Consider the following 25,513-nt stretch of genomic DNA (forward strand, 5'->3'; position numbering starts at 1 on the left):
TCACCCACCTCGGAAGGATGGAAGGCTGAGTCAACCTTGAGCCAGTGAGATTAGAACCGCTGAACTGCAGATAACAGTCAGCTGAACTGGCCTGCAGTACTGCACCCTAACCACTGTGCCACCTCGGCTCTTTTTGTACATGCCTTGCATGATATAGAATCTCAAGACATTTGGTGGTATAACTGGAATTAAAGTTCTAAATATTGAACCAAGGGCTAGTCAGTCTTGCCATTTTCTGAAGCAGTTTCCCCCCACCACCAAATGCTTTTGCTTCAAACATGGGTTTTCTGGGAGGGGAAAAATCTATTTGTTTATTCATTCCAATAACCACACACTCCACAAGTATTTGGGCCACAATATTTAATTAAAGAGCTTTACAATCCCTGCTTTCCACTGTGTTTAGAATTTTTAGATCTATCACCAGAAAAACAGCATTAAAAAATTGAAATTGCCAAACCTGCCTGAATATATTCAATTCCTACTGCGTGATGAAAGTTCATGAGCAGCAGTCTTGGAAATGGAGATACTGGGAAGGCTACATTTGTATGTAAGTTTCAATAGTTGCATAGAGAAGTACAGCTGATGCAGTTTATTATGACATTATAGTATATTAACATAAAATAGTCCGACTTTATTAGGTCGGGTGTCATGGCTTTTATATCCTAAACAAAAAAAAAGATCTACATTTTAAAGAATTTAGTGGATACCTAACTCCTAATAATTGTAAGAATAATCAAATTTAAGGTACTTCTTTTAAGAGATGTAGCCTATATTCAACAGAGACCCCTTCCCAATAAATAGCACCTGAATCCCCAGATGTTCTTTTTGTTTCTGAATTCCTGTTATCAAATAATGGACCACTAATACAGCCAATTCTAGAATTTTAATTTTTGCATCCAATGGATGTTTACCAAAAAAGCACTTTTTGTTTTCCAAAAACAATTTGCCTCTCAAATGCTGCTCTGGAGAGACCTCAACTGTCTAGATAGAACAGGCTTGTTTGGGCAAAAACATCCTGACCTGATGCTCCTGGCGCTAGCTGATATCAACCAATTATATATCTAAATACAAATAGTGTACTGCATTTGAGTTATTTTTTTAGAAAGATCAAAACAGGAACTTTCATTTTGCCCAGCAGAAAATTAACTTCATCCAAAGGACAAATGAAAGTAGCAATCTAAGACTCAGAATGCTTCCAGATGAAGGTTACTCTTAAATCTATTCTTCAGTTGCTGTAGGGATGGAAATACATAATCCGTATTTGGGAAATTTGTTTCTATTTTGAGACAGACAACTAGCAGTGTGGAAGTAAATGCAGTACATAAAGGAAAGAACAAGCATTCAGTACATTTAGGAACTAAATTCATGACTGGATGTAAATCATGACATTGCAGTTTTTTTTGCCTGCAGACCCATAACAAAGCAAGGAGTTAATAGCAATGAGATATAAACCAAAGGCATACAGATGGGGACAAGATAAAACAAACTACAGGGCACAGTACATATTGATTTCATTGGAAGATGATGCAGGGAATGGCAGAAGAATGCTTTTCTTCATGGTGGCATCAAACCACCATTAATTCAGCCCATGCAGCTGCACCACCAGTTTATTAATCATGTGTTTAGGAAGAGAAGCGATGGTTGCAATGTGCATTGTCGTGTGCATTCAGTCTTGTCATGGAAAAAATAACTTTATTTCCAGAACCATAATCGTCACATTTTTCCCATTGCATTAGGAATACATTGTCAACCTCAAAAGGCATCCGATGTATGCAATGTAAGTTGCATCCCAATGTTCTTAAAATGTGTGGAACACCTCCAACTTTGCTAAAAATCAAAACTTTTTTTTTTTTGGGGGGGGGGGATACATTAAGACACTTTCTCAAAGTTACCAGTACAGCCTTCTACATTAAGTGCATAATCTGTGTCCATTAGCCAAGTTCAGCAAGCAATGAGTAGCACAAATTTTTCAGCAAAGCAGCAATAACATTGCTACACCAAAATGTCCATCACAGATATATCAATGGTAACAAGCTGTATTCACAAAGACAGGCATAACAGGTCATAGTACTGTAAAAGCTTGATGTTTTGCCACAGGTACTCCTAGTTGGGTTCAGTTTTATTTACAAAACAGAGATGATTTCCCAAATACCAAATAACAGTGTCTGTCCCTGTTGAGCTCAAACAGGTCACCAAAGAAAATAGTTCTCATAACGATGGTCCTTTCTGATAGACATGCTAAGCATCTATACAAACTTCTTAGCTAAACTGCATCCTCCCAGCATGTAGCACACACAATAATTCCAAAGCTGATGTCATGTAACCGTTATCCCTATTTCAAGAAGTATACCATCACTCCTCAAGCACCAAGTTATGCATTTGGCGATTTTATTCACTTTGCTCGCATCTGTTCAGTAGTATGTTACAGGAATCCAACAGCTTTAAATAATACACCCTTTTACATTCTTAGGCAGAGAAGGCAGCAAGCAATGTGCTGGGATATCACAGCAGCTGCATTCTGATGCTCTTTGTTCACAAAAGGAAATGGAGGTTGACTGCTTTGCTTTTTTTTTTTTAAACGAAGCCGAGCTTTTGAGGATTGATGCCCGTAATGCAAGAGCTATTCAGTGATATTTTACTCAAAATTTCATAAACTCCTGCATCTCATCATCCACATAAAATGCAAATTAGGAGATGGTTGATACGAAGAATGATGCCACATAGCAAGCTGTCCTAGTTCCAAACACAATTCTCCAACCCCCCCTGGGCTACTCTTTGTACCAGGTGCTCAGTGCCAATCTCCTCGACACGGCTGGCATCCATCACACCTTCTGTTACTGGAAGTCACGTCAAGAGGCTGTAGTACTGAAGTGTAAAGAAAGGCAGCAACGTTAATGGCATTCAAGTTGGCACACATGCCAGGTAGAAGAGGTCATCCATCTACCCTCTGTGATCAGTCCGAGATGAGTACCATCAAGCTTTCACATCCATAAATGAATTACGATAGGGCTGGTATCCTCCCCAACCTCGCATCATCTGTAATACACAGCACACATTTAATATTGCCTTCAGACATTTAGCAAGAGCATCTTTTCAAAGAATGGACATCTTCCACAGCTTATTTTGACAGAATAACCTGGCAGTTTTCATTACAATTAAGAGTACAGGTAGGCCTCAACTTTCAGCAGTTCATTTAATGATCGTTCAAAGTTACAACGGCACTGAAAAAAATGACTTATGACCATTTTTCACACAATCTTTGCAGCACCCCCATGGTCATGTGATCTACATTTGGATGATTGTCAACTGACTCAATTTATGACGGCTGCAGTGTCCTGGAGTCATGTGATCCTTTTACGACCTTCCGACAAGCAAAGTCAAGCAATGGGGAAACCGGATTCACTTAACAACCATGTTACTAATTTAAGAACTGCAGTGATTCACTTAACAACTATAGGAAGAAAGGTCATAAAATGGAGCAAACTCAACAATAATCTCACTTAACAATATAAATTTTGGGCCCAATTGTGGTCGTAAGTTGAGGACACCTGTGTTGCTTCCCAAACAAAGCTGCCTGAATGGATATCCTCCAGTAAAGTTTTACTGCTCCCCCTGCTGTGCCAATACAGCATCGTTTTGGAAGCCACTTCAGAAAGCAAAAATGGAGACAATGATCTTTGTGAATAGAAAGGAGAAAAACCAGCTCCCACGCACTGGCTGTATGAAACAGCTAGGCATAAGCATGTTTATGCTTCTGTGACAAATTCACTTCCTCTTTTATGCAGCCATGAAAATGGACAGCCAGGGATCATTTCTTTCAACATTTGTCATTTCAACACTTAACAAATATAGCAGAAATACTGGTTACACAGATAGTAATATAAAAATAACTCTCTACACATCTCTTAATTTTCTAGTGTGGTCCATATAAACATTCTATTTGTGATAGTCTTCAGTCAAATGTCCTAATAATATTTGGATTTTTTAATTATGCTCACATCTTTTTGTAATCTCGGTAATCAAGCAAGAGCTGCAATTTCCACTTTCTAATGTTGTCTGTGAGACTTCTCTTCATCCTTCCCTCATTGTGACTTATATCCCACACATCCCTAAAAGGGCCAGACAACCACAACAAAAATGTATTTTTCTTGAGAGTTACCTCCCTAGTATGTTTGTAAAAGGCTGGATCTTAAAAAACATAAGGCACTTTTGGGTAGACCCCAAAATTGCTGCATTACATTAGAATGAACAATTTATCCCAGAGATGAACACTGCTGTTAGCTTAGCTCTTTTTTATGGGGAAAAATAACAATAATAATAAGAAAAATAAAATGTATAGAAAAGGGCTCCAGCTAACTCAAATGACGTTCCTAGAGGCAGTATATCTAAAATATGCAGCTCAAGAAAAAAAGAATAGTCTCAAACTACAGGTAGTATGCAACTTACTACCACAATTGAGACTGGAACTTGTCATTGTGATCTAAAGTTGCTTTCTTGCTGGAAATTCACAAAAAAAGATAGCAGTTGTGACCGCAGGATGCTGCAACTGTAAATGCAAGCCAGATGTCAAGTACCCAAATTGTGATCAAATTACCATGAGGGTAGAGCAATGGTCATATGTACAAATACAGGTCATTTTCTGAGGCTGTCATAACTTTCAATATCATTAAACAAATAGTCTTAAATGAAGGACTGCCTGTATAAATTGGAATGAAATTATTTTATTTTCTCTCTTTCTTGAACAGACAAAAATATTCAGAGTTCACTGCTCACAATTCATGGTGTCCTGACACAACATAATTCAGGGATTGTTTTGAGAACATGTTGTGAGTGCGCTTGAAAAATGACTTGAGGGATTTGCCTATTCAAAACATGTGTGCCAAAACTGTTAGGAATATAATCTAACGGTTGGGTTGGCAATACATAAATCATGTAGCAATGCTGTACCTGTTTCTTTAAATCATGCTGTAAATGTGATTAGTTGCCGTTTCCTCAATCGGCCATAAGATGGAGCCAGAATCACTGTTAGATACTGATCTGATCTGAGTGTTTGGAAGCTGGCTGTTAGAAGTGCTGTATAGTGATCAGCGTAAGCTATTGTAAGTTTTGCAACTGCTAGCAAACTTTGTGTACCAGACTGTTTGTATGATTATGGACTATGTTATTTGGATTATCCCTTAACTGAAAGACGTTGATAACTGACTGTCTTAACCGTGTATGATTTGGACTGTTTGATGGACTCTGATACCTCTATTTCCATGAAAGTAAAAGCAAAGCCTATTTAAACTGCAGTGTCTCTGTATGCTGGTTTGTGTGTTCTCCAACACCACTCTCACACCGCTTCTCTGAACGCACTCGTTCTCCTAACGGGGAGCTTACCTAACAAAAACAATGTAATCATTGGCAAATCACCAGAATATTGTCACTCCTTCTAGCCATCAATACCTACTTGATACACTCACTTTTTGGAAGGGTACCCTTCACAACAAAGTATTAGACTATAATTCTCACTATTTTGTTTTCTAAGGAAGTAAAGGCGGTATGTGGGCTATTATTAAAAAGAATAATAGTACATTATTTTGAAGTAAGACATTTTCTCTTTTGTTAATGATTTTTAAGTGTAACAGGTCAAGCAGTGCACCGTGAGTTCAAAAAGGAGGTGCTTCTGGTTATACGGCACCTCTAGGTACCATATTGAGTCAAACTGAATCACAGATAATTTGAATACGATGGGCAACTGCTTCCTTCCCTCCCTCTTTTTCAAGTGATAGTTTCATGGGCAAATCACATCTGAATACGCAACTGTCCATAAATATCCTGAAATATGGCTCTGCAATAGGTATGTAATGTGTAAAATATACCCCACGTAAGCTTACTTTAGTGTCCTCTGGCTCCACTAGGAGTTCTTGCTCAGCCTCATGTAGCTCCTCCGCAGGATCATAACTGTACATTGGCAACAAATGGTGGCGTAGTCGATCATATCTAGGAGGCAGATTTGTAAGAGTATAACCTAAAATTATCCTCAAGCAATTAAAAGCTGCTACATTTTTTTTCTCATGGCCCTGGCACAGGCTCAGACAAGATAGAGCTACATCATAAAGCATTGTCAGGGATGAACAACTATCATAATTTCAGTATAATATACATTTTGAAATTTTCAGTAGTTTAGTGTTCAAATGTGCTAGATCAATGTTTCTATTAGTCTCATGCACTAATAACTAATTCCAAGTAACTATGATCCAAATTTCAGTCACAACACTGGTTTATATTTTGATAATATACCAGAAGTTCCAATCATCAGTTGCCAGTCTTCAGCAACCTGATATTCTTCAGATGTTCTGAAAAACAAAATTCCAGAATTCCTAGGCATAATTCTCATTTGCCAAGTGAGCTGGGAATTCAGGAAATTATAGGTCCAATACATTAAGCAGCACAAGGTTAGATGCACTATAAGTAAGCTTTGCATCAAATATGTGTCTCTATTTGTCAGAGGAAAACTTTGGCAGTTTTACCCATACTCCAAAGTAACTAATATAGTAATAATATACACAGATAATTTACCAAATAAAGGAACAGTTCATACCATTATTGACAAACCACTCTGCACATTAAATGTTTATTTTGCACCCATCTAAAATTATATCACACTGACATTATGTTGATATTTATCTGGAACATATAAATTAAACTATAGTGAAATGTTAATATAGGAATTATAATGAACTAACCATAGAGTATTGGATGGTTCTTCTAATTACAACCCATCTACCTTAAACCCATGATTAATGAAATAGTGTCAACTCTGTGTTGACATTCCATGCAGAGCTGCGGTGGAGCCAGATCTCAGATTACAGTAGCTGGGTTGAAATGAATGAAGCTATTGGTTAACGTGATTTATGACAGGCTGAAGAAAGGACAGAAACACGGGCAAAGTTCAAAAGCAGATAAAGAAAGCAAAAAAGATGGCTGCAAATAAGAAATGCCTAATGAAGAATGCCTAATGAAGCTGTTAATAAATTACTGCTTTTTGTATTACAATATTGGGTCGCTTATTATGAAGTAGGCATCATTAGGGTACTTTACAGACAGCCATCTTTTGCTTTTAAATATCGGGGGTGCCGAGGGGGAACTCAGAAGACCATGACAAAAGGCCAGCTATCTGAACAGAGCTGGAGAGCAGCCATCAGACATCAAAGCTGAGATTAGCGAAGCAAGAGGAGATAAGTAATCAACCCCTAAAAACAGCTAAAGCTGAGCCCCCACCCCACCCCTTTGCCCAGAAAAAGGGAAAGGTCCTAAGCGAGCTGGGAAGAGTGGAGGGGATGCTGGACTGGAATCAAGCCAGGCCCCAAAAATCCCAAATGGAGCCCCTGGGAAATTCCATAGAGCAACGGAGGGAGGAATTTGACTGGGTCACCCTCCGTGAAGAAAGGCCATTATGCATGAGAGAGGGGAGGAGCAGTGGATCCTCTTGAGGTGACGAGAAGCACATGGGAACATAGCCCCACTTCTCCACCCATTAGAAGGAAGATGAAGCCAGTGCCTCTCTCACGTAGCAGGCAGGCTGCCCAGGGCAGACAATCTCCACCCTCCCTCCGAACTAGAACTGAGGAAGGGCACTGCTGACTGGACCGCCCCAATTCAGAGGAAAGTTTGATGAGAACTCAGACCAGTTAGCCCTATTCCTTGACTCAGCTGAGGTCCACCTGGAATGCTATAGACACCTCTACTGATCCCCCAGAGCCATAGTGAATACTATAGCAGAGGGACTAGAGGGAGAAGCAAGGGAATGGCTATCAGCCCTCCACAAGAGGAGAGCCTCCCAACTGCAAGACATAGATGACTTCCTACAACTGCTAGAGGCCAGATTTAAAGAGAAAAAAGACGGAACTATGAGACTATGTGAGGACTTTCGAGGGATAAATGCCGTGTGCATACACAACCTATACCCATCTCCCCCTCATGAAAGATATGCTATCTCACTTGGCCAAGGGAAAAGTCTTCATCAAATTAGACCTCAGAGAGGCATACTATCAAATACGGATTAGGGAAGGAGATGAGTGGAAAACAGCGTTCAACTGCCCTCTAGGGAGCTTCCAATTCAAAGTGATGCCTTTTGGACTACAGGGAGCCCCTGCAGTGTTCATGCAGTTAATTTATTGAGGTGCTGCATGAGCACTTCTACAAGGGGGTCCTCGTCTACCTCAATGACATCCTCATCTACACTGAGACCATGAATGACCACATACCCCTGGTCCGCAAAGTACTGAAAAAACTTCTGGTAGTCAAGCTATCAAAATGTGAATTCCGTGAGCGGCTAGACTACCTAGGCTACCAAGTGTCAAATGAGGGAATAGAGATGGACCCAGCCAAAGTGCAAGCCATCCTAAGCTGGCAACCCCCTTGCACCCGCAGACAGCTACAAAGTTTCCTAGGGTTCGCGAACTTCTATAGGCAATTCATCCCCTCCTTTGTGAAGATTGCCAAACCCCTGACAGACCTCCTGAAGACAGGGAGCCCAGGAACAAAACCTCACCGGGGACAACGTCTACAGTGGGGCCTAAGCTGCCAAAAGGCATTTGAGACACTAAAAGAAATGTTTGCAAAGGAACCAGTGCTGAAGCATCCTGACTCGGAGCAACCCTTTGTGATCCAAGCAGATGCCAGTGATATGGCAGTGGGAGCGGTGCTACTCCAAAGAAACAACCAAGGAAACCCACAACCCTGTGCCTACACCTCCGGCAAGCTCACAGACAGACGATGGGCCGCATGGGAAAAGGAGGCTTTCACAGTGAGATGGGCACTGCTAATCTGGAGACACCTGTTGGAAGGGGGCCAGAAACCGTTCGAAGTCTGGACTGACCATAAGAAACTATCACTCAAACAAGTCCGATGGACTCAATATTTTAACCACTTCGACTTCATACTAAAACACATTCCAGGGCAGAGGAACTTCTAGCTGACGCCCTCTCCCGCATGCCCCAGTACAAATGTGAATGGGAGCAGGTGGTGGATGCCATCATTCCCTTTACCAAATAGCTGCCCAAGTGACCACCAGACGACAACACCGTGACCAGCACAACCAACCAGCAGGCAACCTAACCATGAGACTCAAAACTGAATTTCTAGCAGACCCTTGGTTCCAAAACAACCAACACATCTTGACAAAAAGAGATGACCTTGCATGGAAGGGGATGAAATTCTAGGTCCCGGAATCCCTACACACCCTAATTCTTCAGAGGAGCCATGATGCCAAACCGGCAGGCCACTTTGGATTCCTAAAGATGTTACACTTAGCCCAGAGGCAGTTCTGGTGGCCCAAAATAAAGAAAGATGTGGACAGTTACGTGAAAAGTTGCACCATCTGCGCCACAATGAAGAGGCGACCAAGAAAACTCCCTGGATTGCTGCAGCCAGTAGCAGAGCCAACGAGGCCGTGGGAGATCACAACGGACTTTATAGTAGAGTTGCCAAAAAGTGGGGGAAACGCGGTGATTTGGACTGTAATAGACCTGCTCTCCAATCAGGTGCATTTCATAACCTGCAGTGGACTACCCTCAGCTCACAAGGTGACCAAACTGTTCCTGAAGCACATCTACCTGCATGGAGTACCTCGAAGAATTAGCTCAGACAGAGGGGTCCAGTTCACGGCTAAATTCTGGAGGGAGTTCCTGCGGTCCATTGGGTCATCCCAGGGCCTTAGCTTGGCTTTTCACCCAAGCACTAATGGAGGGGCAGAGAGACTGAATGCTATGGTAGAGCAGTACCTGAGGTGCTACGTGAACTATCAGCAGTCCAATTGGGCAGACCTTCTGACCTTCGCTGAGGTTGCATACAATAATGCTGTTCACAGCAGCACAGGACTAACACCATTCAAAGTAGTGAATGGCATGGACTTTGTCCCAATGCCTGATTATCCAAGGGATCCTCCTTCCTCAGTCAGCTTGACTGACTGGATGTCAATGCTAAAAGCAACCTGGGAGAATGTAAAAAAAGCACTAGCTAGAGCAGCACAAACATATAAGAAACAGGCAGATAAACACCGAGCTCCACAACAACCATTCCTGGTGGGAGAGAAGGTTTACCTCTCTACAAAATATTTGAGGTTAAGACTCCCTAGCAAGAAACTGGGACCAAAATTTGTGGGACCATTCCCCATAGTAAAGATCATCAACCCAGTCTCAGTGCAACTGAAATGCCCCCACTGCTAGGGAAGGTACACCAGTATTCCATAGTAGCCTCTTAAAACACGTGGTCAGATCCACTCTGAGACCACTGCCCCGGGAGCCCCCAGGCTCTGTGGTTATAGGGGGCCAAACCCATTATGAGGTGCAACGCATCCTTGATTCGAAGTGGCACAGAAGGCAACTCCAGTACTTAATTAAGTGTAAGGGCTATCCCTTGTCAGAGGCATCTTAGGTAAAGAGTAGAAATATCCAGGCAGATAGCCTTATAGATTCCACGAAAACAATCCAAACAAGCTTTGGGGGGGGAGGACGCAGCCTTGAATCCCATACTGGTACTCAAATTGTTTTTGCTTGCACAGATTGCCTTTGAAAAGTGAGGTGAGCCGGATGTCAACTATTTGTGTTGACATTCCATGCAGAGCGGCGGCGGAGCCGGATCTCAGATTACAGTAGCTGGGTTGAAATGAATGAAGCTATTGGATAACGTGATTTATGACAGGCTGAAGGGAGGACAGAAACACGGGCAAAGTTCAAAAGCAGATAAAGCAAAAAAGATGACTGAGAATAAGAAATGCCTAATGAAGAATGCCTAATGAAGCTGTTAATAAATCACTGCTTTTTGTATTACAATATTGGGTTGCTTATTATGAAGCAGACATCGTTAGAGTACTTTACATAAAGCATCATACAAAATGCATCCATGCAGCAACAATTCCTTTGGTTTTAAATAAGGACAAACTGTTACGGCAAGGACATTATTTTCCTTCCAGATTTGGGAAACTAAAATAATATCCTAAAATATTTCTGGATTTTATATGGGAAAATAAAAGTGCTAGAAAAGAAAATAGCTAGTTCATTTCAGCAGTTAATTTTAATTTTACACTAAAATGTTTAGCTATTTAAAATTTTAAAAAAGCTAAAATCAGTAATAGTACCATGTGAAACTGGAAGGAAAAGCAGTAAGCAACCTCATTCACCTTCTAATAAATTAGCCCATGGCTGCTATTCAATGCAACATAGACAGACCTTGCTTAATGGCTACCCTATTTAATGGCCATTTGAAGTTACAGTATGGCCATTTGAAGTTACAGTAGTGCTGACAAAGCAACTTTATGAAGAGGGTAGCATCCTTGTGGTCAACTATTAACAACTATTGCAATGTGCCAATGATGTGATCACTATTTGTGCACTTCACAGCTAGCTTCCAACTAATAGACTCCATGGAGAAGCCAGCAGTAAAATTAAAAGTTGTGGTCTTGTGATGTTTCACTTAACAATCATGTCACTTAACACCAGAGTTCCTGATCCCATCTGTGTTCATTAAGTGAGGATTACAAGCAAGAAGATAGATCTAAAAAGGCAAAGAGCCTCAATCTCCTGGAATTTCTTACCTCCTTTTTTTCTGGATATACATCATCTGCAATGACAAAGGGGAAGGAGAAAAAAATTATGAGAGGAATGTGAATATGTGTTAGGCATTATTTCTTCTAACTGGGAGTAAAAATAAAACGAAAAATACAAGGAATGTGAACATCAGGGTCAGCATTTGTATCATTAGTCTAGGTGCACTTCTCAGAAGCCACATAATGGTAACATGTGGCTGACCCAATTCATTTGAAATGCAACCTTAAGTGTCAAATGATAAAGATACTGAAAGATGGTATATAAAATCTCACCAAAGTCCAGAGACCAACCTGATACCTTCTAGGACCTGATGGCGAACCTATGGCACATATGCCACAGGTGGCACACAGAGCCATTTCTTAGGGCATGTGAGGCGTTGCCCTGTCAGTTCCAGAGTGCATATGTGTACTGGCCAGCTGATTTCGGCCTTCATTTTTGGCCATTTTTGCCCTCCAGAGGGCAAAAAATGGCCCAATACACAAACTGGAAGTCAGAAAATGGGCCATTTCTGGACTCCAGAGAGCCTGCGAGGGAGGGGGACAGGGGAGGCCATTTTCACCCTCCCCAGACTCCTAGAAAGGAGGGCAAAAAACAGATCCACCGCGCCATCATGCTCCAAAAGTGGAGGGGAAGGGTGGCGAGGTCGTGCACGCATGCATGGGGGAGGGGACGCATACCCAGATGACCCCCACCATGCTCCCCTGCTTTTGGCATGCGATGGCAAAAAAGTTTGTCAGAGCATGTGAGGCCTTGCCCTGTCAGCTGGCCACCACGCATGCGCATGTTGGCCAGCTGAGTTCAGCCTTTTTAAAAGCCATTTTCACCCTCCCCATGCTCCAGAGGTTTTATAGGAGCCTGAGGAAGGTGAAAAGAGCCTCCCCCCCCCCGGAGGCCCTCCGGAGGCTTCAGGAGCTTCCCTGAAGCCTCCAGAGCGCAAAAGAAAAAAAAAACTCAGCCCTACGGGCAAACCGGAGCTTCAGAAACAGATTTCTGGTTTGCTCATAGGGCTGGTATAAGCCCTCTGGAGCCTTCAGAGACCTTCGTGAGGCTTCACTGAAGGCTCCAGAGGACGAAAAACAACCCAACGGACAAACGGAAGTCACTTCCGATTTGCTCGTAGGGATGTTTTTCGTCCTCTGGAGCCTTCAGGGAAGCCTCATGAAGGTTCCTGAAGACTTCGGAGGACTAAATGGCACGCGAACCAAAAAAGGTTCGGCCTCGCTGGTCTAGGAACTCCATACTAAGCATCATTGAAAGCTATTGGAATTGTAAGGAAGAAACATTTTTGCTCAGTCTAAAAGGGAAAATATAATGCTTATAGATAAGGGAAGCCAAATTATTTTTATTTATGTAATCTATTACTTATTAATGATACCAAACTTCAGTCTCCCCAAAACAAGCGTATCATCTTAATGCATTCCTACATCCAATAAAGTATTACCACTTTGACAAAAACAAAGCACAAACAGCAACAAACAAACCAGCTGTACTCTTCTCCCAGATATCCTGTGCGCTGGGACATAGTCCCAACACACCTGGAAAGAACAATAGTAGAGAATATTTTGTTAATATTTTTAGCAGATTTTTTATTATTTGTTCCCTTCTATAACACCTTCAAGTTATTATATCAACATTATTATGTCATCATACCGGTACATGTATATATTTCACTTCTATATTTACAGACATTTATACAGAGTTCTATATATATTTATATGTATTGTTTTTTTGGCTTAATTAATTTTATTCTTGTTTTGCAGCCATTTGTAGCAATTGTTCCAAATTTCATAATATTCCGACTCTTCTTTATCTTTTAATTTTAGTGTTAATTTGTCCATCTCTGCACAATCCAAAGTTTTTTGTATCACTAATTTGTCAGAGGGGGTATTATTTTGTTTCCAGCATTGGGCAAATGCTATTCTAGCTGTGGTTAGCAGATGTGTTAATATGTACTTAATTGTCTTTGTATATTTCCCTTTGATTATTCCCAGTAGAAATTTGTATTTTATCTGTTCTTCTGTCATTTCTTGCACCCATTTCCAAATTTTTGTCCAATAATTTTGTGTTTCCAGGCAGGTCCACCATATGTGATAAAAAGTCCCTTGTACTATTTTACACTTCCAGCAGGTTGGATTCAAGTTTGGGTACATTTTAGCCAATCTTGTTGGTGGTAAATGCCAACGATAAAACATTTTGTACATATTTTCTTTAAGTGCTGCTGATCGTGTTAGTTTATAATTTGTGTTCCAAATTCTTTCCCAATCCACTAGATCTATGTTGTAACCAAAGTTTTTTGGCCCACGCTATCATCAGAATATTTTGTTAATCTGTATAGGATTCAGTCTGATGATGATCTGAAAATGCTGTTGGTGAAAAGCAGAAACATTTATCAAGCTAAGTAAAGGACAACAGTTTCCCCAAAAAACCTTGATGCAGAGGGTGACTGCATAACATACACAAGTGACACAGACAGAACTCTCACATTACTTTTAAAAGACTTAATTATATATTTTTGTGACTTAAATCACTGGCACTTCCTGAAATGCAGTGTTCACAAGTGAGCATTTTTAAAATAATAGCACTCACTAACTGAAAAGACTGCAACTGTTGCAACAGAAACCATTGACTAAGAACTGATATTGAGACTACTCATCTTTTTTTTCCCCAAAGAAAAACTTTCCGGCATATTCCATTGTTGACATAAAAACTAGAGCAGCATTTCTCAACCTCAGCAACTTTAACATGTGTAATCTTCAACTCCCAGAATTCCCCACCCAGCAAGCTGGTCTAAAAACCAAGTGCTTCTGTCTTGAGTCCACTCACCACTGCCATGATGATTCCAACAATGGTGATAAGGAAAAACGGCACTAGAATGTAACCCACCAGGGAGTCATTGGTTGGCCCAGCAGAAGTAGGCATGGTGGTGTTATTCATGGCATATAAACTTGCTTGACAGGATCCGAGAAGCAGCTCCTGTCATCATTGGGAAGTCAACTTCACAACGATTAAAAAAAAAAGTTTAGGATTAAAACACATTCTTAACATTGCCATGAGCCACTCTTCTCCTTCTCCTCTCTCCAAACCCACTGCCATTCAAACAACTGCACATAAGACAGTCACAAGTATATCACATGCTACTCCTCACACTAGAATCAATGAATGAAATCTTTTAAAATATTTAGCCCTGAGACATGAATGACAGCTAAATGAAACTGAGAAAGGGGGGTGAATGGGAAAGAAAAATAAGCCATTCCAAGACGAAAAGAGAGAAAGTTAAGAATAATGGAAATAATGCTGGCATCTTGGTCTAAGCTAGTATAGCTGACCTCTAATATCTCGCTTTCTAGATATTTCCCATAATGGAGAAAAGCAAAACTGCAACCCCTTCCCCATCGCACCCCAGCATATTCTATTGGTAATATTTAATATAATAGATAAATTTGTTCCATGCTAGGCTCGCCTACAAAATCAAGTACAAAAACTTGTTTTGGTCTAAGATTAATAAACCTCTGGCCTTCCAGATGTTCACAATAGATTTCTCAGTAGACATGCCCTGAATGGCTAATGGAACAATGCTGGAGTATACTGGAAAAATCCTATATTTCCCATCCCTTTAGATATGCAAATTTTGAATCAAGCAAAGATATCTGGGTTAATTAAAATAGATGTTTTTCTATATGGGACTGGATATCCATTGATGCTAACTATCCTGAGTGTTAGAAGAAAATAGAAATCCATTTATTTTAGTAAATGGGCCAGAGTTGTGTGGTAAAACACGTAATTCGCTTGCAGAATATCCCAGACACAATCCCCATTATCTCCAGGTTTTTTGGCAACCAGGTCCAACGATGCTGAATTAGTCCATAGTTCATATCTTCATATTTTCAAGATACTTGTAAATAAAGAAATAATCTTATAAAAATATTGGATAACAATTTTTTAAAAAAATTCCGAACTGGGACTATAGGTTTTCATTTTAAATGGAACTAAATACCATTTGTAAATGCAACAGGATACAAGTATAATCCCAAATTTATATTACTATGAGATGGAAGAAGCCAGATTGGACAAGTTCATTGTGGCCCCTTGCAATGTGGGAATGACCCTGAGGGAAGAGAAGAAGAGATGCAGCCTAGGAAACTATCAGATAAAAGAGAGAGGAGCCTGCAAATGCTTAATGGACAAATAAATTTAAGGAGGAGCCACCCTAACATATCAGACTTGTTAAGGGTTACAGCAGGAGATTTATGGTTTCTGTTCAGACTTGCAAGATTCTGTTACTATATAGTCTGACACACATAGCCTGGCTCATCTGGTCATGTTTTCGGTCTGGTTACCTGGGAGGGAGGATACCAATCTTGCAAGTCTCAAAATACAAATCTCTCCTGGTCATCAACTTCTTGTAGTCTAATACATTAGGGTGGATCCCTCTTAAATGTCTTTCTTTGCTTATTAAGCATTTGAGTAAGGTCCCTCAAATCTCAGATGGGAAGCCAATCCAAAGAACTGGGGCAGCTACAAAGGTAAGAGATGGCCTCGCAAATCTGACACTGTGTCATGTAGAACTTTAAAGATGATAATCAGCATCTTTAACTACACCCAAAAAGCAACTAGAGGCTAAAGCAACTGATACAGCAGTAATGTAACTTGATGAACCATGCGGCACCCAGAATTAACACGCCCCAGTAGTCTCAGCCAACTGCAGCTTCTGAATGTTCTTCAAGGGCAGCCCCATGTACACAGTGCAGTAATCTAATCAGAAAGTGATTAAGGCATGACTGTGAGCAAAGCCTCCCTGGCCAGGAACCCCAGCAAAGGCCCCCTAAGCTATGGCTACTACTGGCTCTTCCAATAAGAGTTTCAAATAAAGGACCACCACCAAATTGCATACCAGTTCTGTCCAGGGGAGTGTTACCCCATCCAGAGCCAAAGATGTCAGCTCTCTTGACTGCAGGGGACCAAAATACCACAACCACTCGCTAAGGTTGAGTTGCAGCCTGCTTCTCCTCATCTTCTACACTCCAGGCTCTGAGAAGGAAGTTAAACAGCTCCACTTGCTCAGCATGAGATAGAGATGCATAATATGGTATTGTTAACACACTGATAATATTAAACCCCAGCTAATCTAACCCCAGAATTTATCTTGAGCTAACAGACTGTGAAGAACTACAGAAACATGAGGCGGGGCTTAATGTTGCTATGACATGACATGCAATCTTGGAGCTCCAGGATTGCTGTCAATATCTCTGCTGCTGGACAATCCTTTTTGGATCTAAACCATTCTGAAGGAACGGTGATAGTGAAGGGCATGTCCTGCTGATCTCAGGGGCATCACAAAGCCCCTGATTGATCCAGGAAAAAGCTCTTTTTGCTAGCTACAAGAGAAGCAGTCAATATGGCTGCAGAAGGTTGGGATAAGCCCTGGAAACGGAAGCAGCACAGGAGAGACAGTGTGTCGAAATGGTGAGAAAAATCTTTATTATTAGAGAAGAAAACCCAAAAGATTCAGAGTTAAAATAAAATTGAAAACAGAAGAAAACAAGCAGCGAATTTACCCTGGTTTAAAACTATCGTGTTATCTTTTCCACTTTAAATTTGTTTTTTATGGACAGACTTTTTACAAATGCCTGTTACTTTTAAACTGGACTGGTCTTTTTTTCCCCCTTCTTCCTCTATATTTTTCTATTTTTTGTGTTTGTGGATTAAAAGCCTCTTTCCTTGCAAGGCTCAGCCGGATCGCAATCTTTAAACATTTTTTTTTCTCTTTCTGGAGAAAAACCCTTTCCGGAATTCGGAGTTTAGAAAAGAGAGCCAAAAACAGAGGGAAAAGATGTAACACTGCCATCTAGTGGCTACAGGCTTGGCAACATCTGATATTACAAAGCTATCAGCTTGGTTTACTGAAAGGGTCAGTGGAAAAAACTTCACTGAATTTGTTTGAAACCTAGCAAAAACCTTGGATGTTTTGGCAGTGTTTATAACTTGGAAAAATGGCACAATATGAAGAAGAAAAGGAACCAACATTGCAAAAAATTATGTTAGAAATTCAAAAACTCTTAATAACTAGAGAGAGAATTGAAAAGAATCTTGAATTTATAGATCAAAATACAAAATATCAAAACACAGAAAGTATGGAGGGAAGAGTTGAGAATACTTATAAAACAACAATGAAATTTGAGGAGAGTTCAAAAAATTACAGAGACATATGAAAGTGATAAGAAAATTTTGACATTGATAGCAAATCGAGTGTGGAGGGAAATGATAAGTGCGGAATATGGAAAGGAGAGATCGATGAACTGGAACTCTATCTCAGATGTCAAAATATAGATGAAGAAAGGGGAGAAAATTTGGCAGAAACAATTAGAGTAATTTCGGCAGAAGCACCAGTGATAACAAAAGACAAGCAGATGAAAGGAACAGATGGAGGGTTATGAATTCTTTTTTAAGATATCCAATGAACAAGTTGTCAAGAGAAGTCCACATAAGACTTATGAAGAAAACACTTAGAAAACAGATTCTACAAATGGCAAGAGCTATTGGACTGCACTATTTCTGGAAGGATACATGATGAAAGGAAATGTCATAATAGAATTTAGTTAAATGTAGTTAAACTTTGAGTACTATGTATAAGATAAAGTAATAATAGCTATAGTCAAATAAATGATCAATAATGATAATAAAGTATTTATATATACTAGATTGATAATATGAAATTTTATATAAACTGTAAGTGAGGATGATGGAGATGATGTTGAAAAGCCTTTTTATAAAAGATAAATTATTCTATATAGAATAGAATATAAAGATGTAATATCATTGGATGATTTCTGGATGATGTAATGAAATGCCATAATATAAATTTACTTCAAATTTAATATGCCTCATATAAAAAGAATGTAATAATAGTTATGCTTAATGGATGTTTAACAATTATAATAATTTGTATAAATGTATATTAGATTGATGATATTAATAATGGAAAAAACATGGAATTGAAAATTATTAGAGAATGTTATTAATGCTAAAATAATAGAATGTTTATGAATAGGATACCAAAAAATCTTTATTATTGGATATATTGAAGATGATATAATGAATCATAATATAAATAGATACATATTTAGAATACCTTGTTAAAAATGGTGAAACAATAGTGATAATTAAACAAATGAAATACAATAATAATGTATACAAAGATATTTGATTGACAATAAGTGATTTTTGATAAAGCTCAAGTGATGACTATGAAAAGGACGGAGAAAGATTTTATAACCAATTGACATACTGTATGTAGAAGAAGTTTTTATGTTATATGTTTTGCGTTTTTATGTTGTTTGAAAATAAAAAAATTATTTAAAAAAAAGAACTACAGAAACAAATGAACTCAATGCCTAAGAGACTGTTTCACAGCTATAATTCAATACTGGAGAATCATTCACATATTTTAAAAGGAAGCTGAGAATTAAATGAAAGGTTGTCATCTATGATAAACACTTGTGGAAAAGAATCAACCCAACAACGCACAGAAGACATTTCTTCAGATACTTTCCGTGTCAATTCTTAAAAGCCGAAACACATAGCATATGCCACATTCTGGGTACTTATAGATTTACACATTCCTACTTATTCTGAAAGCCACAACAGTTCAGATTTGCTGGCAGAGTGGAGATTTGAATTGGGGCCTTTTACCCTTTAATTGTTTGCAACCTGGCCCTTCCCAGATTTTCTGTGATCACAAGAAATCAAATTCCAGCAACCACATTCACTGATTAAGCAACAGCTACCAGGGCTAAACGGCAAACATTCAGATTATCACTAGATGAAAGCAAAGAGATACAGAACATTCTATCCTTTTACTGCCTTCTAGTTACTGCCTCAATCTTTGCTGTCTTGCTGTCTGTATGCAGCAGTCCTATTAAATAATAGCTGTAATCTACCCAGTCAGCCAAACCCACAGTCAGCCTCATAATTTATTAGGTAAGGCTACAATTGGCTTAGAGAGTTCCATGGCACCCCATTAGTTCCATGGCATTCTCGACTTAAGACCACAATTGAGAAAGAATGAACAACTGAGGTAATAGGAGAAAATTTAGAAAGTCATTTTTGGGTGGATTTGATGGGACCTTGAAAAAGAGGAAGGTGAGAAGTTTAGAGAACAAAGATAAATATACGAAACAGTATATAGACATTGTGGAAGCAAGAACAGGATAGAAAGATTCCAAAAGGCATAATGCATGGCATTGGCATTAACAGACTTTTAACTATTTCACCTTCTTTCTCCTCACCTCAAATGACATACCAGTAGTTACCCAGAAAGAAAAGTTACATAAACAAAACCAGTGTTTTGTTTTAACTGTCAAAAAAATCCTTTGACAATACTGATTTACTTACCCATATCTACTCTTTACATTTACATACATAACCCTTTCAGATGTGATTATTTCTCAAGAACTGGACCCTATGTTATATCCTATTATTCCACATGCTCCTCTGGTTTCTATTAAGTAAAATAAGAAAACCTAAAAACCCTATTAAAGGAAATCATAAAATTATCCCAATGCAGATTGTTTTTTTAAAATATGTATAATCATAATCATGAAAATCTGAATGAAAGCTATCTTGTTTGCAATTATGTAGCCAAAAGGCTCTCAAATAACTTTTTAAAAAAAATCAAAGTTAACCACAGTGCTCAACTCGGTTTAGAAAAGCCATAGAGCAGTGTTTCTCAGCTTTTGGCAATTTTAAGACATGTGGACTTCAATTCCCAGAATTCCCTAGCCAGTATTCCCAAGGAATTCTGAGAGTTGAGGTCCAGAGTCTTAAAAGTTGCCACGGCGGAGAAAGGCCCCACTCCACCAGATCTCGAAATGCAGAAAGCATCCTCCAGTGATCCAAAAGGCTTTCCTTCAAGGGGACGACAGATAATTTGGGGAAAAGGCCGTTTTATTCACCTAATCTCCAAACCGAGACTTAATCCCTCTCCTCCTTCTGTTTCCAGCAACGGCACCGCTTACCTCTTCGGAATTCCCAGGTTTACAACAGCATCTCCGTATGTAAAAGCACCTCCGCAACGCTCATCTTCTTCCCGGAAGTCTCGCCTCGAACTGGGGGTGGGGGTGGAGTGGAGAGAACACACGAGAAAAATCAATGCGTCTCCACCCCCCAGCCATTTCCCTGGTTCACTTCCCCATTTGCTTTCAGTGGGGCGGACCCAGCTCTTACCTCCCTTCCTCTTCTCAGCTCCTCCTTTCTCCCCGTTTGGTTGCTGCAAACAAACGCGCGCACCCTCCTCCCCGTCCCTGCGCACCTCTCCAACTTCACGTGCCCTTTCAAACACCGGCAGGAAAAGGCCGAAAGGCGCGTGACTGAGCCCCGCACATTAGAGGGGGGAAGAGCAGCAGCCAATCCGCAAACAAGGTTCCGCCAGGTAAACGCGCGATTGGCCACCGGGACAGCAGAGGGCAGCCTCCGCCGGTTAAAGACAGTGACGAGGGAAAACAACCGTGTCCTCTGGGGGGCGGGGGGGCATATAGAGGTTCGCCTCTGCGCCGTACCCGGTTATCATTTGATACTCCATTGGGGTGGGGGTGGGGAGATGTTCTCTGAACTGCAAAGCGAAAAGTTCCGAAAATGTACTTTGAAACTAGGTTCAGAAAACGGTCGACAAGAAAACAAAATACAAGGTTCCCATATGAAGTGGGTGGGCATCGAACTCTGGTCTGGCTGTGACTCATCGGTGTAAATATTTTGCGGATTTCACAGTTGTGTAACAACTGTCCACCGTCCAATGTGATGGTCAGAGGTAATTTATGGAAAATAAATCCTAGGAATTAGCCGAAAAGGGATTGGAAATAAGGCGCCCTGTCTTGTGATGCCTTTATAACAGTGACTCAATCTCATATGAGCATTGCCTTCAGTTCTAGCCAATTTTTAGAGGGGAAAGTATCACAGAAGGGGGGGGGTGTAGAGAATTCTCAGAAAGGCAAAATACCTCCTCTGGAAGGAAGGTTATTTTTGCCAAAAAATATAATCCTCAGCATGGAGGCAGCTTTTGTTAAATAAGAGGAAACTATGATAATTTAAGGGTTGCTTGCGTGAATGAATCAACCCCATTTTATCCAGTCAAGATTCTTAATGGAGAATCTGTGCTATGTTAGTCAGCTCATTCATAGGTAAAAGTTCTGATGATCAGGTTGAGGATTATATATTTAACTCCAACACTCCTCATTTATGTACTCACATACAATGAACTGTGTGGAAGGATTGAAAAATCTACCTAATGGCTTTAACTTGATTCTAATAACAGCACAATATGAAACAATTACTTTCAGAAAGTTCTGGAGAAGGTAATGTATTTTTTTTAAACTATTTGTTTTATTTATGAATGTTATTATCATCATCAACAACAACAACATAAATCAATCCAATACAGGATGAAGGTCTCTTCTTCACCACCACACTAGTCTAATGTGGGTTGACAGGTAAGACATGTTTTAACTTTCTGGTCCAGGGCTGCAAAAGAAGTGGTCCCAAGTCACACAGCTAGTTCTGTATCTTGTGGCTTTCACAGCATAGGCTAGTAGTGTAATAGGCACTTGTCACCAGTAAACCTGGTATAGATCAGCCCTGTGTAGGGAACAAAGCCAGGTTGCCCCTGATATTGCCTATGAATCATGCTAGGCATAAAGAAACAGCAACAGCCAATTCAACTGGAACAAAAGGATGTGAGCAGGCATGCAGAGACTATCCCAGTGAGGACAGAACAACCATTTATTATGGACTGGAAGCAAAGAAAGGAGCAGCATCACAGCATCTGCATGCAGATATGAGGTCTACAATTCATGACACAAATTGTATCTCAAGAGCAATGATTTCTATTTTCTTATAAAAGTTAAGGATAAAAGCTGGATATTTAAAAACACTGTAAACAATAATGACCAGATTTCATGAAGGGAAAGTAGGCTAAAACTGATCTGAGTTCTACCATTTGGGAGATGGAGAATTTGAATATAAAATCATTTTTGTCCTGTCTATTTTAGTTTAACTTAAACGGAGCATCCTTTTGGATTTCCTAATTTCTTTCTGAGACCTAATCTTCTACACTCTTTATTATTTCCACTTTGAAGTGGGAGCTTAAATCGGTGAAGAAAAATGACTCTGTGCTAATGTAGTACAAGCTATTCAAATCTAGGATCCTGAACCAATAGTTATAAGAGAGATGAAGGAACTGCTCTTCTGACCACACTATTACAAATAAGTGGATGTTTTCATAAAACAAGCCACAAGCCACATCTATGACTAACTGAAAAATCCAAAACAGGATGTGAGACAAGAACCTTCTGTGGCTGTTCCCCTGCAGTGAGTATTTAGAGCTAAGATATTTAGATATACAAGTGTCCAGACTAGTACACACCAAAAGGTACTTATTCCATTATCTGGTGAAGCCCTCTTATAAAAGCTTATAAATTGGTATCTTCAAACAATTACGTTCCATCGTTTTATGTACACATTATAAAAAGAAGTATTTCTTTGTAATTCTTTTATTCACAAACCATCAAACTAACCAAAATTAGTTCAGTTCTTTCACTTAGCTCCTACCCGTTGTAAGACCTAATCTTATCGTTCTTCCTCTTCAACCTATTATTCTCCAATTCTAAGATTACAGTCTTCCCCGTACTTTCATTCAGAAACCTGTGTCACTCTAGACTTGCTGAATATTGAAAATGCAGTTAAACCTCTGCACTTCTCAGGAAGAGTATCAAGCCCACTAAGCATCAGTAGGATGGAGGCAATATTATGATGTATAAGGATTTCTTAAAAGGCAAACAAACTTGTACAATTTTTATTGTTATATTTTAATTAAGGCTTGTATTTATTACAAAGCAGCGGTTGTTAGTCTACATAATTGAGAACCTTGCATTCCTTGTGGGAAGAGTAGACCTGAATTTTTGAAGGTTGCCATTCTGTTTCTAGAAAATGTCATTATGACTCCAACGATGTGAATGGAATATATTAGAAGTTATAAAAGGCGTATATTAAAAAAATCATTTAAATCAATGCTCAGTGTTTGAGACATTTTTGAACAAAAATCAAAACAGAATTTAAAAGGGCAGCAAAAACACTTCTGAATGTACTCACTATTCATTCTTTGCTGTCTTTCTTGCCTAGCTGTAGATCTACCTTGTCAGCACTGTCTCTTGAGAGAGCTCCATGTCATTCTTCAGTTCAACAGATCATAAGAAATATAAATGGAAAAATTAAATGAAGAGGGAGAAAAACTAGGCCTGCAATGTTAGGCACTTACCTGAAAATAAATTTAATCCAGTTCAATAAGGCCTATTTCTGAAATGCATCAAATTGTCCTACAAAGACTAATATATATTCCTTGTATTCAATTAGGACATCAATAGTGGGATTTGAATAGTCTCCAGTTTCTTTCCAACCAGTTTGTGCATTAGGGAGTTGATGCCAAGCAAGATGTCCACATTTTGTCTTTCAGTTCTCTGCATGGATAACTGATTTGAAATATGTTGGAAAGGATGTCAGAAATTATTTTGCTATCATATGATAGAAAACCACCAAAATACAAGCCCTTAGAAAATCTCTCTGCATACAAATCATAAAAAATAGCAGGTGTGTCAATTTGCAATCCTATCTTAAAATATGGCAGAGAGTTTATAATACATATAAAACTGTATCATTTTTTTCTTAGTGGTTATAGATTTCATGTAGCCCAAACTAACCCAGAACAATCAGCTTTAGAAATACCATAATGTTTTAAAACACATTTTTATTTATTAAATTTCTACACTGCCTAACTCAACTAGGTAACTGGGTGATTCACATTGCTTACACTTCTACTAAAAAAACAATCACCTGAAGCAGACACATTTGCCAGTACTTCTAACCCTGAGATGATATATTCATTTTTACATGCAAAATTGTAGCTTTTGCCAGGCAGGAACCACAAAAACACAATTATCTGTATTTAGTCTCATACTATTGTAATGAATCATAGAAGAATGTTCCTATTCTCTAAATAATCAACCCTATACCCCAATAGTGGTGATTCCTTCTCTCAGTTCATTTATTTAAATATGGAGATCGTGCTGTTTGAAAAGCAGGGTTAGAGTTCAAAAGTTTGATTCAGTTCCAAGCATTCTACCTTTCTGTCATCTTTAAAGTGCATGGGTGAGTGGTGATAAAATAGCTTCTTTAGAGTTAGTTTCTGTAGTGAGTATAACACATGGCCTTGGAGGGGAAAGGGAAGACTTGTTAACTAAACAATAATTAGAGAAATGAGACTTGAAGTCAAAAAATAATTTATGAAAATGCCTCAAACAAGTTAAAAGCTAAGTCTTATTTTGCTCTAGGCTATTCTTAACAATATTTATTCTGTACTATCATCTTGTTACCTGAAACATTCTGGTCAAAGACTGCTTCATTTACAATTTGCATCTTCTACCTGAAGCAGCTGCATTTTCTTTGGGAATTCTTAGTTTAGTTGTATGAGCTGTGTTTCATCCAAATTAACCACATCATATATATTTTGCAAAACAACGTGTGAATGTATAAAAAATGGGGTTTTATGTATTAGATCTTCTTTAATAGTAGGTTTATTTCTTTTAATATTTGACTATTTCCCAAGGAGGGGAGACTGGGTAGAATCCTCTATCGACATACCTCTGTTTTATATAGCCAGGTACAGTAGTAGCATTTTAGACTTTATTGCAACCTTTGAATTTTAATTACCAACAAAATAAACAGAAGTTTAAGAGCTTTGCCCATTTCACATACCAGATAGGAGAAAGATGTTAGGTAAAGCACATCCTACCAGAGGAAACAGGAACAAGCACACCATTCTGGTGTAAAGAACCAGGATGATCCTGGGAGATGATGACTGAAATTTCTTGTGTTTGATC

The 25,513-nt window shown here is 39.3% G+C and overlaps 1 protein-coding gene across 2 annotated transcripts; it reads right to left on the minus strand.

The window, feature by feature from the left end:
• Positions 1-2,371: 2,371 nt before the first annotated feature.
• SMIM29 (small integral membrane protein 29) lies at positions 2,372-20,971 on the minus strand. Of its 2 annotated transcripts, XM_087719932.1 has the most exons (7): positions 20,814-20,971; positions 20,606-20,695; positions 16,483-16,617; positions 14,415-14,585; positions 11,579-11,604; positions 5,877-5,982; positions 2,372-3,036 (listed from the first exon to the last, which is right to left on the minus strand). In XM_087719932.1, exons 4-7 carry the CDS (start codon positions 14,523-14,525, stop codon positions 2,974-2,976), a joined length of 306 nt encoding a protein of 101 aa, XP_087576058.1. In that variant the 5' UTR covers positions 14,526-14,585; positions 16,483-16,617; positions 20,606-20,695; positions 20,814-20,971; the 3' UTR covers positions 2,372-2,973. The 2 variants fall into 2 exon arrangements, with proteins under 2 accessions (XP_087576058.1, XP_087576059.1); XM_087719933.1 differs by lacking the exon at positions 16,483-16,617 and having other exon boundaries at positions 20,608-20,695.
• Between the last annotated feature and the right edge of the window lie 4,542 nt (positions 20,972-25,513).

The sequence above is a fragment of the Thamnophis sirtalis genome, unplaced genomic scaffold (assembly GCF_051295495.1).
Source record: "Thamnophis sirtalis isolate CommonGarterSnake01/CBP01778 unplaced genomic scaffold, rThaSir2_p1.2 scaffold_7, whole genome shotgun sequence".
Classification (NCBI taxonomy): Eukaryota; Metazoa; Chordata; class Lepidosauria; order Squamata; family Natricidae; genus Thamnophis; species Thamnophis sirtalis.